Genomic DNA, 14,154 nt, shown 5'->3' with positions numbered 1-14,154 from the left:
TTTTTATGCCAAATTAGAAAGAAAATTTAACGCATATTGATGCCTTAATGCTCTAATGTTTAAACTTTCAGGTGTACCATTAATTCAGCCCTGATATGTCGAACCCTTTAATTTCCCGCCCCTTTCAATTATCCAAGTAATATTTTAGGCTTTACCATACTTCCAGCCCTGAGTCTTAATAAAAGTCTTTAACAATTTCTGTAATTTTTTCATATCTCCTCTTCGCTCTGTAATTTTTTCTAACATGTCTCCAAAATATTCTTTATCACTTCAATGTGCTTTTATGATACAAGCGTAAGTAGAGGAAAAATACAGCACATTAATAGTTACTAGCCTCATCACATGCGCTTCGCACATGTGATGAGGCTTTATTTTGAGATTAGTGTCATAATTTTCCATTCATCTCAATCAGAGACTTTTTCACTTCTATCCAATTAAACCACACACATAGTGATTTTTATTTTGGACATAGAAAAAACATTCGTTATACTGAAAAAAAGGTAGTACAAACAGATGCGAAGAGAAAACAATTCAAATACCAACATAAATAAATAAATAAATAAATAAATCATTAAAAAGAAAAAAATGGAGTACATTAAAAATCACGTTTTTTTAATAATTCAAAAATAAAGAAGAAAAGATTTGATAAAAGAAGAAGAAGAAGAAGGTGAGATTAGAATTTAGAAGGATGGAAATTGAAAAGAAGAAGAAGAGAGAGATGTTTAAGTTTTGATAAAGGGGGAAAAAAGAAAAAACGTTGGGCTTAATGGTCATTTAAGAAACAAAAATGAGTGTAAATTTATACTCCACATATAAAAACATACCACATGTCCATCTACTTTATTAAATGCTAAATTTATACCTTCTATTCTTTTAATTTCTTAAAATAAATAAATAAATAACTTATCATATCTAGGAAATTGAAATAATAGAAAGCATAAATTTAACATTTAATAAAATAGATGCACATGCTACATGTGTGTAAATCTTCCATCCCACTATTCTTGTTTCACTGTATACTCCATAAATAAAAATATGCCACATATCCATCTATTTTATTAAATGCTAAATGTATGCTTTCTATTATTTCAATTTTCTAAAATAAATATATAAATAACCCATTATATTTGGGAAATTGAAATAATAGAAGACATAAATTTAACATTCAATAAAATAGATGGACATGTCACATGTGTGTAAATCTTTTATCCCACTTTTCCCGCTTCACTATATACTTCACAAATAAAAATATGCCATATGTCCATTTATTTTATTAAATGCTAAATTTTTTTCTTTTATTATTTCAATTTTCTAAAATAAATAAATAAATAACCGGAAAATTCTTAGGTAGTTTTGGAGTATAGTGAAATTGTGCTCCCTCCTCTCACATTTATGGTAGACCCAACCAAGAATTTAATGAGCGGACCCCACCATGAATGTGAGAAGAAGGAGCACCATTCTCCGTGCTCCGGGAGTACCTAAAAATTACTCATAAATAATCCATCATATTTAGGAAGTTGAATAATAGAAGACATAAATTTAGTATTTAATAAAATAGATAAACATGTGATATATTTTTATTTGTAGAGTAGAAAGAGTGGGACAGAAGATTTGGACTCTTATAAAAAGGTAACTCAATTCCATGTTATCTAAGCCTTTGCTTAGCTCTATTTACATCCTCCTTTGTATTAACAAAAGACAGAAGCCTAAGCAAACAGTGGCTCAAAGAATGGAGGAACAAGTAACAATAATAGTTGGATCAGGCCCTTCTGGGCTTGCCACAGCTGCTTGCCTAAGCCAGCAATCAATCCCTTACATAATTCTTGAGAGAGAAGACTGTATTGCCTCTATATGGAAGATATATTCCTATGATCGTCTTCACCTCCACCTTGCAAAGCAATTTTGTGAACTCCCTCACATGTCATTCCCTGTCTCTTATCCCACCTTTGTGCCCAAAAAGATTTTCATACAGTACTTAGATGACTATGTCTCGTATTTCAACATTAGTCCTATGTTCCAAAGAACCATGGAGTCTGCTGAGTACAATGAAGTTTCCAAGAGATGGATTGTTAAGGCTAGGAATGCAAGTTCAGGTGAGGTTGAGAAATATTGTGCAAAGTTTTTAGTGGTGGCCACTGGGGAAACAACCAACCCTTATACCCCAGAGGTTGAAGGATTAAACACTTTCCCTGGTGAGGTTCTTCATTCTACTCAGTATAAGTCAGGGAAGGAGTTCAAAAACAAGAATGTTTTGGTTGTTGGGTCTGGGAATTCTGGCGTGGAAATTGCTCTAGACCTTGCAAATCATGATGCCAAAACTTCCATTGTCTTTCGAAGCCCAGTAAGAAATTAACCACATTTAACTTAGATTTACTTAAAGAACTGTACCTAGATCTTACACCTCATTATTATTTATCTATGCATCATGGTTACAATTACCAATTATTGGATTATATTTACAGGCTCATTTTCTCTCAAGGGAGATGGTGTACTTGGGCTTAACCATGTTGAAGTATTTTCCTGTTAGCTTGGTGGATTTCTTGATGCTCATGCTTAGCAAACTGGTTTATGGGGACCTGACCAAGTATGGGATAACAAGGCCAACAGAGGGTCCTTTTTTTATGAAGGTCAAGTATGGCAAGTATCCGGTTGTTGATGTCGGTACATAAAACAAGATAAAGTCAGGAGAAATTCAGGTAAGGATTTTGAGTGAGAAAATGGTTCATGTAATTAAAAAGTCATATTAACCGTAAGAGTTGTTGGTATCAGAGCTAAATTTGATCTATACTAAATTTATAAGTTGGATTAGGTTTACTTGTTCAATAAGTACATGAATCTGTAATGAGTTTTAGTTTTAACTAGCCACATACCCACGCGATGTGTGATTATATATATAAATATTATGTAATGAGGTGTAATATATAAAAAATAACACTTACTTCAAGTATTGTCAATTTTTGTAAAAGATTTCTGCAAGAGTATTTTTTTTTTAATCTTTTTATCTCTACAATATATCATTCTCTTTTTTTTTTTTTGTGTTTGATTAATATTTTTTTAAGGTGAACCATATTCTTCTAACTTCTATTATAGTGTGTTATATTTATCTAATATACAACTAAACTTTGTAAGTTTCAAATTTATTATTTAAATTTCTCATTTCTTAAGGAATAAGGAGATATAATGATAATCAAAACTCATCACAAAATTACAATGTTATTTTAACCAAAATTAAAATGAAACCAAAGAAATAAAAGATAGACTTTATCATAATATATTATTCAAAAAATTGGTAGGCATATTCAAATTCATAATCATGTAGATTGTGTTTTGATATAAACTCAAATTCCTATTTCCAAAAAAAAAAAAAAAAAGCTAAGTATTAACTCAAACCAAAATTCAACTAAAGTTATATAAGGGAGAGAGTAGGCTTTAAGATGGAAAATTAAAAAAACACAATACCAAAACACTTTTTTTTTTTTCTCAAAAAACATCAACCTTAATCAAAGTTATTAAAAAGGAACAAAATTTCAACGAGAGAGAGGGAGAGAGAGATTATAGCTGTATATGTTAGGTGCTTGAATGAAAAGGACATTTCAGTTTATTTTTGGCCGATTGGCTATCTTGTCAAATGCTAAAACATACATGTCTTTAACTGCTTTTCTAACTTGGTCCATGAATATACTTTAATCACTATTAAGCTTTTGTTTGTTTTTCTTTTTCATATGCTTGTTTATTGATTGATCCGCATGTTGACAGGTTTTGCCGGCAGAAATACTTCAAATAAAAGGCAATGACATACTTTTCAAGAATGGCAAGTTACATCCATTTGATGACATTATTTTTTGTACAGGTTTTAAGAGGTCAACAAACTTGTGGCTTAAGGTATTGGTAGAGTACTCTCTGTCCTATACTGTTATTATTTTTTATTTTGAGATGTTTTAAATATGATTATATTTGAAAAATTAATTAATATGATATTAATAAATTTTCTAATTTATCATTTATTTTATTTGAAAGGTTATAACCCTATTTTTGATAGTTTTATTTTAGTTTTGATTAAGGGATAGTTTTGGAAACCTATATCCATTATTTTGAAAGATAATAAATAATTTATCCTTTTTTTTGTTGCTAAAAATAAATAAATATTTGTTGTTCCTTAGAAAGTTGAATTTTCTAAAAATCATTTATAATATGGAACTAGGAGAGTATCCTACTGTAATATAGTAGGTGATGAAGCTGTCCAATTTTTTCTTGAAAAATATGTAATAAAGAATTTTTATTTTTTAGTTAAGGAATTAAGTTCTTCACCCTTTTTAAATTATTCTTTAATGTGTATTTGGTAGGGTGTAAAAATATGGTTTAAACTTTAATTTAGCTTATTGGTTTATTTGCCCTATTAAGTATAATTTTTTAAAGTTTCTTTTTTTTTCTTCTTAAATACATCTTATTCAAATTCCACTTATTTTTAAAAGTGTAGTTATTGTTTGTGGGGCTCATACTAATTAGTATGAGCCCCACAAACAATAACTCCACTTTTAAAAATAAAACTACAAATTTCTAGCCATACCAAACAGATACCATATAATAATAATAATAATAATAATAATAATAATAATAATATTATTATTATTATTATTATTATTATTATTATCAAAATTAGTAACTATTTTATTGTTATGAGCAGGGGGATGAATATCTTTTGAGCGAGGATGGACTTCCAAAACCTATTTATCCTAATCACTGGAAGGGAAAGAATGGCTTATACTGTGTTGGACTATCTAGAAGGGGGTTATATGGAAGTAACGTTGATTCTCAAATCGTCGCCAATGATATCAAGTTCACTATGTAAATCTCAGAGAGAGAGAGAGAGAGAGAGAGAGAGAGAGAGGCTACTGTTGTGATATAATTTTATTTTGTTTATTTCTTTCATGGAGCATGAGTGTTGTGAGCAAGTGAAACTTGTAAAGGACTTTTTACAAGCACTTAATAATCAAGAAAGAGAAACAATAAAGAGAAGTCTAAACTTAATTATGTGATCAGTCAAAAGCTATGTAAACTTTGGTTTTTTGTTCTCATCCCTTTTGGTTTGCCATATTCTTGGCCACAAAATTGCATCATGGGCTTGCTCTTGCACTGACTAAGAACCATGCATGGACATCTCCTCCCTCCCTCTTAGGGTATTTTTGTTTTCTGGGGCAGATTTTGACGTCCCCCCTCTAGGTTGTTTCTTTCCTTTTGAATTAATAAACATATTCATTCAGAATAAAAGATTCTTAAAAAAAAAAAGATTGTAAATCAAGGAAACATGCATCCAAACATGACAGGTTTGGCTCTATCCCATCTGCCAAGCAAATGCAAATTTCCAAGAACAATTGAACAATAAACATTAACAAGCTACACCTCCATACTGCTACTGGGCCTGACATGCATTAAATGAAAAACAAAACAAAAAACTGAAAGAATGCTTGTCATTTTGCAACTGCTTCGGTCCCAAGTAATAGAATCACAAAATGGCACTGTCGTCTGTCAAGCTAAAAACACCATGACAATCATGGCTACTTGATATTGTTGAAGTTGTTGGGTAAGTGCCATAGTACAAAAGAAAAACTCAAAAACTCCTTAACTGTTGACTAGATTTCCGTGACTTGACTTGCGTGAGCTAATTGATATTTTAATGCTCGAGTTCGTATTAGCCCTGAGCATTGCTCCGGAACTACACATTGAATAGGAGTGTACACCTTTGGTGTTTATTAACTATTCTAGATCTCATTTGATTTTTTAAGATATTGAGCTTAGTGTGAGCATGGAATTTATCGATATGACACGCGTGTTCTATCTTGTTTTGTAGGTGTGAGGCATTTTTCTTAATTTATAGTTAGCTAACTAGTTATTTTATTATTATCTGGCCAAGTTAATGATTTGTTTAACACACTATCAAAAACACATTTTCAGTGCAATCTCTACTACTTTCTCAATCGGAACATTGGTGTACTATTCTATTCTTTTTTTGAATAGTATTTGCTTGATCTAGAGGAAATATATTATTAGAAATGTTGTTATTGAACCTCTATGCGATCATTACTGTTTGATCCTACTTCCTAGGGGGGTTTTTGGATTGAGAACCGAGATGCACCGAATTTTACTTTAGGTTGCATGAATTGAACTTTTAAGAACAATGTTTTCGTGTGATTCTATAACACAGAGAGATTGTTCTTAATCTTATCTTTATTTTGGCACTACAAAAAACGCTGGCTATAGCCGCGTTTTTTAGCCGCGTTTATAAAAAAAAAACGCGGCTATACTTGACCTATAGCCGCGTTTCTTTTAAACGCGGCTATAGACCAAACATATAGCCGCGTTTCCTAGAAACGCGGCTTCAAACCTAGGAAACGCAGCTTCAAACCCAACCTATAGCCGTGTTTCTAAAAAATGCGGCTTCAGACCCAACCTATAGCTGCGTTTTGTTAAACGCGGCCATAGGTTAGGTCTAAAGCCGTGTTTCTAAGTGCCTTGAGCTGCGTTTTACGTCCGGACTATAGCCGCGGTTTCAAAAACGCGGCTATAGGTCCAGGCAAAAAATGTTTTTTTATACGGATGGTATGTACAGTAGAACAAATATTTTTTTATAAGGTCATCTATAGCCGCGTTTTGATGGTATGTACAGTAGAACAAATTTTTTTTTATAAGGGAGGGCTATAGCCGTGTTTCCTGTGCATTTGAATAATATATTTTTTTTTTATATAAGGGAGGGGCTATAGCCGCATTTTCAAAAACGCGGCTATAGGTCCAGTCAAATAATATATTTTTTTTTCAAAGGATGACCTGTGCATCCGAATAAATTATTTTTTTCTATAAGGGCGGGGCTATAGCCGCGTTTTCAAAAACGCGGCTATAGGTCCAGTCAAATAATATATATATTTTTCAAAGAATGACTTGTGCGTCCGAATAAATTATTTTTTTTATATAAGGGAGGGGCTATAGCCGCGTTTTAAAAAACGCAGCTATAGGTAACACCAATAAAAAAAACCCAGAACCCCACTTTCCCACCTAACCCCACTCTTATCTTTTCTTTCTTTGGTCCTTCTTATCTGCTTTGTTGGGTTTCTTTCTTTCTTCTTTGCAAATCACGCCTAGCTCTTCTTTTGTTCTCTCTTTTTTTGTTTTTTTTTTCCTTCTTCACTCCAACACAACTCTTTTTTTTTTTTCTTTGTTTCTTTGCTTCTACTTCTTCTTTTCTTTTCTTTTTCTTTCAACACAACGCACACCTCTCCCTCAGTGTCCCACTGGTACACTCCACACCACCATATACTTCATTTTTCAAGCAAGGGTCACTGGAAAACTTCATAAGAAAAGCTAAAGGCTCACTCATCTCTACTATTTGAGGTAAAAATTCTCTAATTTTTTATGGGTATTATACTTTTGGTAGAGGTTATTTTTGCTATTGTGTTGCTGATATTGTGCTTATGTTTAAATGGGTTTGTGTTCTTGAGCTTTTGTGTTCTTTGAATGGATTTAGTGTTAAATTTGGGTTGGTTTTGTTGAATGAGAGGAGATTCATGGGTTTGTATTGTTATATTTTGGAGCACGTTGTATTTGTATTGTTAGTATGTTGTGTTTGATTTTGAATTTTCTGGGTGTGTTTGATTTTAAACTTTTTGGGTTTGTATTTGATTTTGAATTTTCTGGGTTTGTGTTTAATTTTGAAATGCAGCTATAGACCCGAAGCCTATATCCGTGGTTAAAAACGCGGCTATAGGGCTGATCTATAGTCGCGGTTATAAAAACGCGGCTACAGACCCGCAAGGGCTGTTGCTGCGCCGCTTAGGCCGGGGTTGTAAATGCGGCTCTAGAAAACACGGCTATAGCCTATAGCCGCGTTTTTGGGGTCTATAGCCGCGTTTTTGAAACACGGCTATAGACCCCGTTTTTTGTAGTGCTGTTTTAATTACTGCTTGTTTTGACCAAAAGTGTGTTTATTCACAAAAACTTTTCCATCACCTACTACAAGACATGGCTTCTACACAAAATGATTTTCATCGTTCTTAGTTTTTGTTCACCCCTAATAAACCTAAATTGGCCTCTTTGCCCTTTACTTTCAAAACCCGGTTCCTCAAAATCTAGCTACAAAGAACCTTGCCTCCATTGAGATTCAGAGCAAATACCAGAAAAAGTAACTTGTTGGAAACTGTTAGCTTCTAAGACTTTAGGTTTAAATGTATTAGAACTTTAATTTGTAATGTTGGCAAATCATGATCAAAACGGTTAGTTTTGTTTTAGACTTGCTCAAAGTATGTTTAAGTTGTAAAGTTGGAATCGAGTGTTCTGCAGGATTTACTGTGTTAATCTGCCTGGCTCGATCGATTGAAAATTAGACTCGATCGATCGAAGCTCATGCAGATTTTTTTTTTGCAGAATTTGTTCAACTCAGCCCAAGCTCATTTTACGTGTAGAGTTTTATGTTTTCCCTAGGTATAAAAGAGAAAACCTTAGCCATGTTTTAGGGATGCTCTTTATACTGTGTTTGTGAATCTTTTGTGAGATCTAGAGGTGTTTGCCTTCACATACACTTAAGGTTATCAAGATCTAGATTGATGTCAAGAGCTTGGTGATCAATTCAGTTGCAGATTTAAGAGCTTAAAGATATACAAGCGGGAGTGCTTGTGCTTGCTGGGAATCCAAGAAGGAAGTAGTCCATGGACTCAGAACTGTCACGTGGTCGTGGTAGTAAGTTTCCTACTCGAGGTAGCAATACGATGTTAGTGGTCTAAGTCGCTATTGTGTAAACTTCAATTCTTTTATAGTGGATTCAGTTTTACCTTGAGGATAGCTAGGTTAAATCCTCCCAAGTTTTTTACCGGTTTGGTTTTTCTGGGTTATCATATCATTGTATTCTTTATATTTCCACTGCTTTGTATGATATGATTTATATGTGTTAACCTAGATCTGCATAATTTACCTAAGTTAATCACTTGGCTAGATAATTAGGTTAAACTGGTTGTGTTTAAGGGGTCTAAAAACATACAAGTAGTATCAGAGCGGGTTAGCTCTAGTGTTTAGATCTTTTGATCTAAGAGTTGATCTTTGATCCCTGTTGTCATGGAACATGATCACTCTCTTGTGATCCCACCTCACTTTGATAGGAATAATTATGCTTATTGGAAAGTAAGGATGAAAGCATTCCTGAAATCTATTGATGAGAGAGTCTGGAATTCTGTTGAATACAGATGGGAGAAGCCCACTACTCCAGTGAGTGAGTGGCAAACTTCTCAGAAAGAAGTAGCCGCTTTTAATAGCAAAGCTATGAATGCTATTTTTAATATTGTTTCTATGGAGGAATTCAAGAGAATCTCTAATGTTGAGGTTGCTCACATTGCATGGAATATTCTCCAAACGGTGCATGAAGGCACAAAGGTAGTTAAGATCAATAAGCTACAGAAATTAACATCTAGATTTGAAAGCATTAGGATGTTTGATGATGAAACTTTTGATGAATTCTATGCTAAGCTTAATGATATTGTTGATTCTGCTTATAATTTGGGTGAAATCTATGATCAACCTAAAATTGTTAGGAAAATACTTAGATCTTTAACTGAAGATTTTAGACCTAAAGTAATTGCCATCACTGAAAGCAAGGATGTGGACTCCATCCCTGTTAATGAATTTGTAGGATCTCTTCAGTCCTATGAGTTGGACCTACCTAAGACTAGCAAATCCAAATCAATGGCTCTTAAGTCAGTTGATGTGAGTGGATTTGATGATGAACTCTCTGCTACAGAGATTTCCTATCTCGCCAAGAACTTTAGAAACTTTCTTAGAAATAATAACAGAAGGGAAAAAGGTAAAAACAATGCTGAATCTAGAAATTTTAGGAGGAATGAACCTACTAAGGTAAATAATAATGAGAAACCTAAAAAAAAAGTAGGTCAATCTTCTAATAATTCTATGGGTCAACAATGTTTTGGTTGTCAAGGGTATGTTCATGTGAAATCTGAATGTCCAACATTCTTGAGGTTTAAGGGTAAGGCTATGGCTGTAACCCTTAGTGATGATAAAGTTTTTGATAATGAGTCTGGTAGTGATGAGGATGGAAACTTCATTGCTTTCACTGCTTTCACTGCTACTATTGTAGTTGATGAAAGCGTTGTTGTTGAGGAGAACCCTTCTCATGGGAAACTCTCTGAGGATGCAGATTTACAAGAAGCTTACAATAAGCTTTGCAAAGGATGCTATGAGTGTTGATCTAGGTTTAAAGAAAATTGCATCTCTTGACCTTGATAAGAAAAATTTGCTTGTAAAATTGTTTGATGCTAATGAACTGTTGAATAATGTGAAACCGAGAACATGCTTTTGCTTGATAAAGTTAAGAATTTGGAACATGACTTATCTCTTGCTAGAGAACAAACTAATAGGTCTACTAGTTCTAAACTTGATCATATGCTGAGTGTTCAAAAGTCTCCTTCAGACAAAACTGACTTAGGTTTTGTAGAAAGCATCTTTGTTTCTGAAACACATTCCACAAACTTTGTTCATTCTTCTGAGCCCCCTATGAGTGAGGTTGTCAAACCTGTAGAAGTTACACATCCTAGGAAGATTAGGGTTGATCTTTAAGAGTCTAAACCTAAGACCTCTAATCCTCTTAAGGGCAAGTTGCATGATACACTTGCTTGGGTTTGTCATTTTTGTGGAAAGTCTGGGCACATGCGTCCAAACTGTTTCAAGTTGCAAACTGCTAAGCGAGCAAATAAACCAAAAGTACCTGTGCCTCAAGTACAAGATCTTATGGTACTTATTGGTGAGTTGGTAAAGGCTTTAAACCTTTATACCAATCTTGGAGTTGCTCAAAATTCTATTGTGAATAATAACTCCAATGCTAGAGTTGCATCTAAAAAGCTTTGGATGCAAAGGGCTCAATCTAATTGAGTCTTTTTGATATGGTCCTTGTGCTTCATCGCTTTTATCTTTGTGACCATTCTTCTTTGTTGTTTTTGTTTTCTGTGTCTTTATAGGACTTGCATTGCATAACATTCATGAATTTCATTCTAGGTTGTCTTTTGTTATTTTTTCAAAAAAAAAGAAAAAAAAGAAAAGAAAAGGGAAGCAAAATGTGTTTTTCATTATTTTTCTTGGATTTGAAATCAAGGTTGGCCATATTATCTTTACATAACATGTTTATGTACATTGTTTAGCTTGGATGATCTTATTTTATTGCACTTTACTAGTTTGACATTTGTAGTGCATGTTGTGTGGGAAGATGTTTATAGTTTTTGATCACATGATCTTGATCTTGAAATCACATGCCTTTGATTGTCGGACTTGATCTTAATGAGAAAGGCATAAATAACCATCTCACCACTGTTTACTAGCCAATCATGAACACCTTAGTGCATATTGTAAGATTTTGTGCTTGAGAAAGTGTGTAGCCTCGGTTTAAATGATAAAATTGGTGTGTACATTATTGGACTACAATTAAATCAATCAAATAAAATTGGTGGGTACATTATCCCGACTAATTCTTAATAAGTTTATGATCAAATAAAATTGGTGTGTACATTATGAGGCAATTTCAAGAAACTTACATGATTGCAAGTTTTTATTCTAGGAGATGTGGGAGTTATATGATATAACTCTTTAAGAAATAGTCTCTTTTAAATGTTTGTGATGGATTTTATAGAAATTGTGCTTGAATTCTATTTACATATCACCTCACATATATCTCAAGCTTTTGCTAGTTGCACACACTACACAAGTTACTCTTTACTAAACTTTGTACATGTTATCGTGTGTGATCTTGGTTTGGCCAACCAAGTTTGAAAATTCGTTGAGTTTTATGCAAAACATGTTTGTTGCTTGGGGTTTTAAGGATAATTGATGGAAACTCTAAATTTTGGGAAAACTAGGATCAAAACAAGTGTATTTGAAAAGTTTTTCATCTCATACTCATGCATGTTAGGACATATGTGGTTCACTTGATAAGAACATATGTCATTCTTTTATGTATTGGCTAATCCTTTGACAAAATGCACTTTACTTGTAATTGGATAGATTTAGGATGTTTTTGATACTTCAAGAAACAAGGTTTCAAGATCAAGTGTTAAAGCCATGCAAGTCTGTCCAAGAAACAAGCTGAGAAGTGCTCTTCATTAAAGCTCGACAACTGGCTCGACAACTGGCTCAACAACTACATCTATCGAGTTTTAAGAAGCTGTTCCAACCCCATGGCTCGACAGCACCTCGACACCTTTAGCTGTCGAGATTTAAGAAAAACAGTTTTTTAGTACTGTTTTGATTCTAATCCGTGGATGTGTCTTTGGGCCTTCTTTTCTCAGAACCCTAAATATATAAAAGGATTATTTTAAGGGCCGTCAAAGTAAGCACAAGTTGCACAAGCATTGAGCAAAGTCTGTTCAAGCAATTTGTGACCGAAGACAAAGTTTGCCCTAGTTCATCTCTTTGTGAAGAAGCTGTTGTGTCTTTGCACCGTAGGGTTTTGTAACCAAACATCTTCTTGTTCTTCATTGTGAGGATGAACTGAAGAACTTTGCAGCCAACATCTTTCTCAAGTTGGTGATTGAAGTCACGTACTGGGATCCGCGCAATTAGTTAGTCACGTACTGGGAGCTGTGCATTGAAAATGAGATATTGTCACTATAGAACAAGTCCAATTGGGTATTACGGTAAGGGTTCAACTGTAAGTTGGTATAAGGTACTGGGATTCCTTTACTTGTAACCACTTGTTGTGATAATAGTAGATTCTCGGGAGTGGTGACCTTAAAATCACCTGGTGGGATTTTTGCCTTGGAGGTTTTCCCCATTCGTAAACAAATCACCGAGTCAATTTATTTTCCGCTGCACTATAGTTATTGGTGATTTGTTTGTGCTACCACACGTTTGCATGTTAATTTGATTAATAAATAAACTTGGCTAATTAATCAACTTAATCCATCACAAAGGGGTCAATATGTTTTTGGCCTATCAATGCATTTTATTTATAAAATTCAATACTTTGAGGAGTTTCTACGTAAAATTGTTTTGATTTTCAAAATTTTTTTTTTTCCAGAATTTCAATCGATCGAACTTGTTTCTCGACCGATCGAAATTGCGATTAAAATTTTGGTCAGCCTCTGTCTGTTTTGATCGGTGCTCGATTGGTGCTGGATCAATTGAAACATTTTTGATCGATCGAAACTAATTTTCGATTGATCGAAACTAATTTTTGATCAATCGAAAGTTGTATAGAGAGTTTTTTAAAAACCTTTGTTTCTCACGTGTTCAAACACTTTTCAAACTTTTTAAACCTTTTTCTCCCTCTATTTGATCGGTCAAGGCTTCCAATCAAGATTTTTGTCATTTTCCTCCAATATTTTTGCAAGGTTTTTCTCTCCCAAGGCTGGTAAGACCATATTACCCTTCATTTTTCATTTATTTTCATGTTTCATGCATTTTTGTCATGTATTTTGGGCATATTTCGAACCTAAGGGAAATTAGGATTTTTGATGATTCAAGCGTTTTCTTTGGAAATTGATCAATGGGTTTTTGTTGTGGGATGATATACAATTGTTCTTGGTGAATTAATTTGATCAATTTGGTGGTTTGTGAAAAATTGGAAATTCTAGGGCTTGAAACTACCCGATTTGGGGATTTTGTTCAATTGGATTTAATTAGATGAAATTGGCTTGTTGAATTGATTAATTTGATCATTATAATGTATTATCCATCTTGTTTAATGATCAATTGGTTCTTGAAAATTGTACAAGTGGTTTTTCAAAATTTTGGGTTTTTGATATAAACTCTATGCTCAAACCAATTTTGTGTTTTTAAAGTGAAATTGAACTTATTCTCATTGCATCAGATCATGCATCATCAGATTATACTATTCATGCATCATATAGATTGCTATTTTTCTATATTGTTTTGTGATAACTTGTAGTTTGCCCTTGGTCTTTTGTTTTGTTTTCTTTTGGTTTTTCTGTCTATGTGTCTTGTGCTATCCTTAGAACCATGCCTAGGAAAACTAGAGCCAATAGGAAAGCCTCCTCTTCTTCTACACCTTCTTTTGAGAGTGATAGGTTTTTGAGTGAGAAAAACCAGGTAATGTATAAGACCTTGAACCTTTTTAGAAACGTCTGGGCTAAGAGAAAGGTTATTCTAGATGAG

The 14,154-nt window shown here is 33.5% G+C and overlaps 1 protein-coding gene across 1 annotated transcript; it reads left to right on the top strand.

Annotated features, from left to right (window-relative positions):
• The first annotated feature begins 1,695 nt into the window (after positions 1-1,695).
• On the top strand, positions 1,696-5,075 carry LOC142611629 (putative indole-3-pyruvate monooxygenase YUCCA10). Its single transcript, XM_075783721.1, has 4 exons — positions 1,696-2,341; positions 2,463-2,696; positions 3,757-3,882; positions 4,685-5,075. Exons 1-2 carry the CDS (start codon positions 1,730-1,732, stop codon positions 2,667-2,669), a joined length of 819 nt encoding a protein of 272 aa, XP_075639836.1. The 5' UTR covers positions 1,696-1,729; the 3' UTR covers positions 2,670-2,696; positions 3,757-3,882; positions 4,685-5,075.
• Positions 5,076-14,154: the final 9,079 nt, after the last annotated feature.

Source organism: Castanea sativa, chromosome 10 (assembly GCF_040712315.1).
Source record: "Castanea sativa cultivar Marrone di Chiusa Pesio chromosome 10, ASM4071231v1".
In the NCBI taxonomy this organism is placed as follows: domain Eukaryota; kingdom Viridiplantae; phylum Streptophyta; class Magnoliopsida; order Fagales; family Fagaceae; genus Castanea; species Castanea sativa.
The sequence above is the reverse complement of the archived record's forward strand: the minus strand, read 5'-3'. Positions and strand labels throughout refer to the sequence as shown.

Coding starts and splice junctions, on each gene's coding strand:
- LOC142611629 (XM_075783721.1), top strand. CDS start 1,730: ATGGAGGAACAAGTAACAATAATAGTTGGATCAGGCCCTTCTGGGCTT. Junction 2,342..2,462: donor CCATTGTCTTTCGAAGCCCA/GTAAGAAATTAA, acceptor TTATATTTACAG/GCTCATTTTCTCTCAAGGGA.